Source organism: Kryptolebias marmoratus, linkage group LG13 (genome assembly GCF_001649575.2).
Source record: "Kryptolebias marmoratus isolate JLee-2015 linkage group LG13, ASM164957v2, whole genome shotgun sequence".
Classification (NCBI taxonomy): Eukaryota; Metazoa; Chordata; class Actinopteri; order Cyprinodontiformes; family Rivulidae; genus Kryptolebias; species Kryptolebias marmoratus.
Window position 1 is genome coordinate 26,878,185 of NC_051442.1, and position 1,547 is coordinate 26,879,731.

Sequence of the window (1,547 nt, forward strand, 5' to 3'; positions counted from 1 at the left end):
CTTATGCATTTATATGTACATTATAATGTTGCTTTTGTTGTTTTAATTCATGTAAATACACTGGTGTGATACCTTAGTATATGTTTTGGTCCAAAATCTATACTAAGGTATCACATAATAGACATATACCAAAACCTTTGGTATATGTGTATTTTGGATTTATAGCCCCCCCTGGAGAAAACTCCACCAGCCGCCACTGCTTCTCACCCTCCGCGCGTGGTCTCTTTTTTTTCATCCTCTGAGCTCGGGTCCTCTACCAGAGGTCTGGGAGCTTGAGGGTTCTGCGCAGTATCTTGGCTGTGCTTAGAATGATGAGAGCCTCAGTAGCAACCTCAGTCTCATTGTTTCCATCCCTCAGGTCTACAAAGTCAGACAGTGACTGTGTATGCGGATTATATTGCACATGTTTTCTGACTGCCATTGCATCCAAAATGAGTGCAACAAATTCATATTTAGCCTGGTCTTCCTGGCATCTTCTCTCCAGCATATCCAGCATCATCTTGTTCAAGCCAGGCTTGCCATCTACTGAACACAACCACCTGTAAAAATTAGGAGAAGGAGCAGCAATATTTAACACATATGCAACATTAAATTACAAGGTTAAATTAAAAAAAATCAGTTGGGCAACATTAAGGCTACCTTTGTAATGTGTGCGGATGTGGGAGGGGAAATCTTTGCTTCTCTCCAAGGTATTTGTATGCCTTTGGGCCATGGAGATTCAATTCAATTAAATCCAATTCAATTCAAAAATACTTTAATAATCCCAAAGGGAAATTAAATGTTGTTGTAGCTCATAATCCTGGTTTTGTTAAAGAGTTGTTATAGTTGCTGATGGCAGTGGGCAGGAAGCATCTCTTATAGCGGTCTATCCCGATGTGTGCTCGATCCTGGTGTCCTCAAAGAGCCTCACCAGGTGAGCCTCGCTAGCCTCCCGCGGAGCCATGACAGCCGAGCTCTGGAAGCTCAGGTTGGTCTTGAACTCCTGGGCAATCATCCAGACCAGGCGCTGAAAGGGCAGCTTCTGGATGGGCAGCTCGGTGGACTTCTGGTAGTGGTGGATCTCCCTGAGAGCCACGGTACCGATCCTGTAGAGGTGAGGCTTCTTCACTCGGCTGGTGGCCGAGGCGCTCCAGTGGGCGGCTTTGGTGGCCAGCTGCTTCCTGGGAGCTTTACCTCCGGGGGATTTACAGGTGGTCTGCTTGATTCTGGCTATGAATGGACTTCAGGGTTCTTCACGTTCAACACTGAAGAGTAAAAGATGTTAATCAGCTGCTCCTAATTGTGAAAAAGCCACCTTGTTGTTATGGTTACGCATCATAACAAGATGTCCAAAAGTAAAAGGTTTCAGTAAAAAATCCTTGTACCTGCACAGCATCCGATACCAGAGGAAATAATCTTTCAAAAAAAGTGATTTCACATCAGCTCTCAGTCTGACAGTCTGACCAGTTATGTCAAAATCCTCCATTTTAAAATGCTCACTGCATAGTATAGATTAGCGTTTCTCAACGGGGGCGGTACCGCCCCCTGGGGGGCGTTGAGAGGATGAC

The 1,547-nt window shown here is 45.1% G+C and overlaps 1 protein-coding gene across 1 annotated transcript in view; it reads right to left on the reverse strand.

Annotated features, from left to right (window-relative positions):
• Positions 1-203: 203 nt before the first annotated feature.
• LOC119617631 (histone H3, embryonic-like) overlaps positions 204-1,547 on the reverse strand; it is a 4,979-nt gene continuing 3,635 nt past the window's right edge. Inside the window, exon 3 of the mRNA XM_037979199.1 lies at positions 204-1,220. Coding sequence (XP_037835127.1) covers positions 866-1,220 — 355 coding nt within the window. The 3' untranslated portion in view covers positions 204-865. The remainder of the gene's footprint in view (positions 1,221-1,547) is intronic.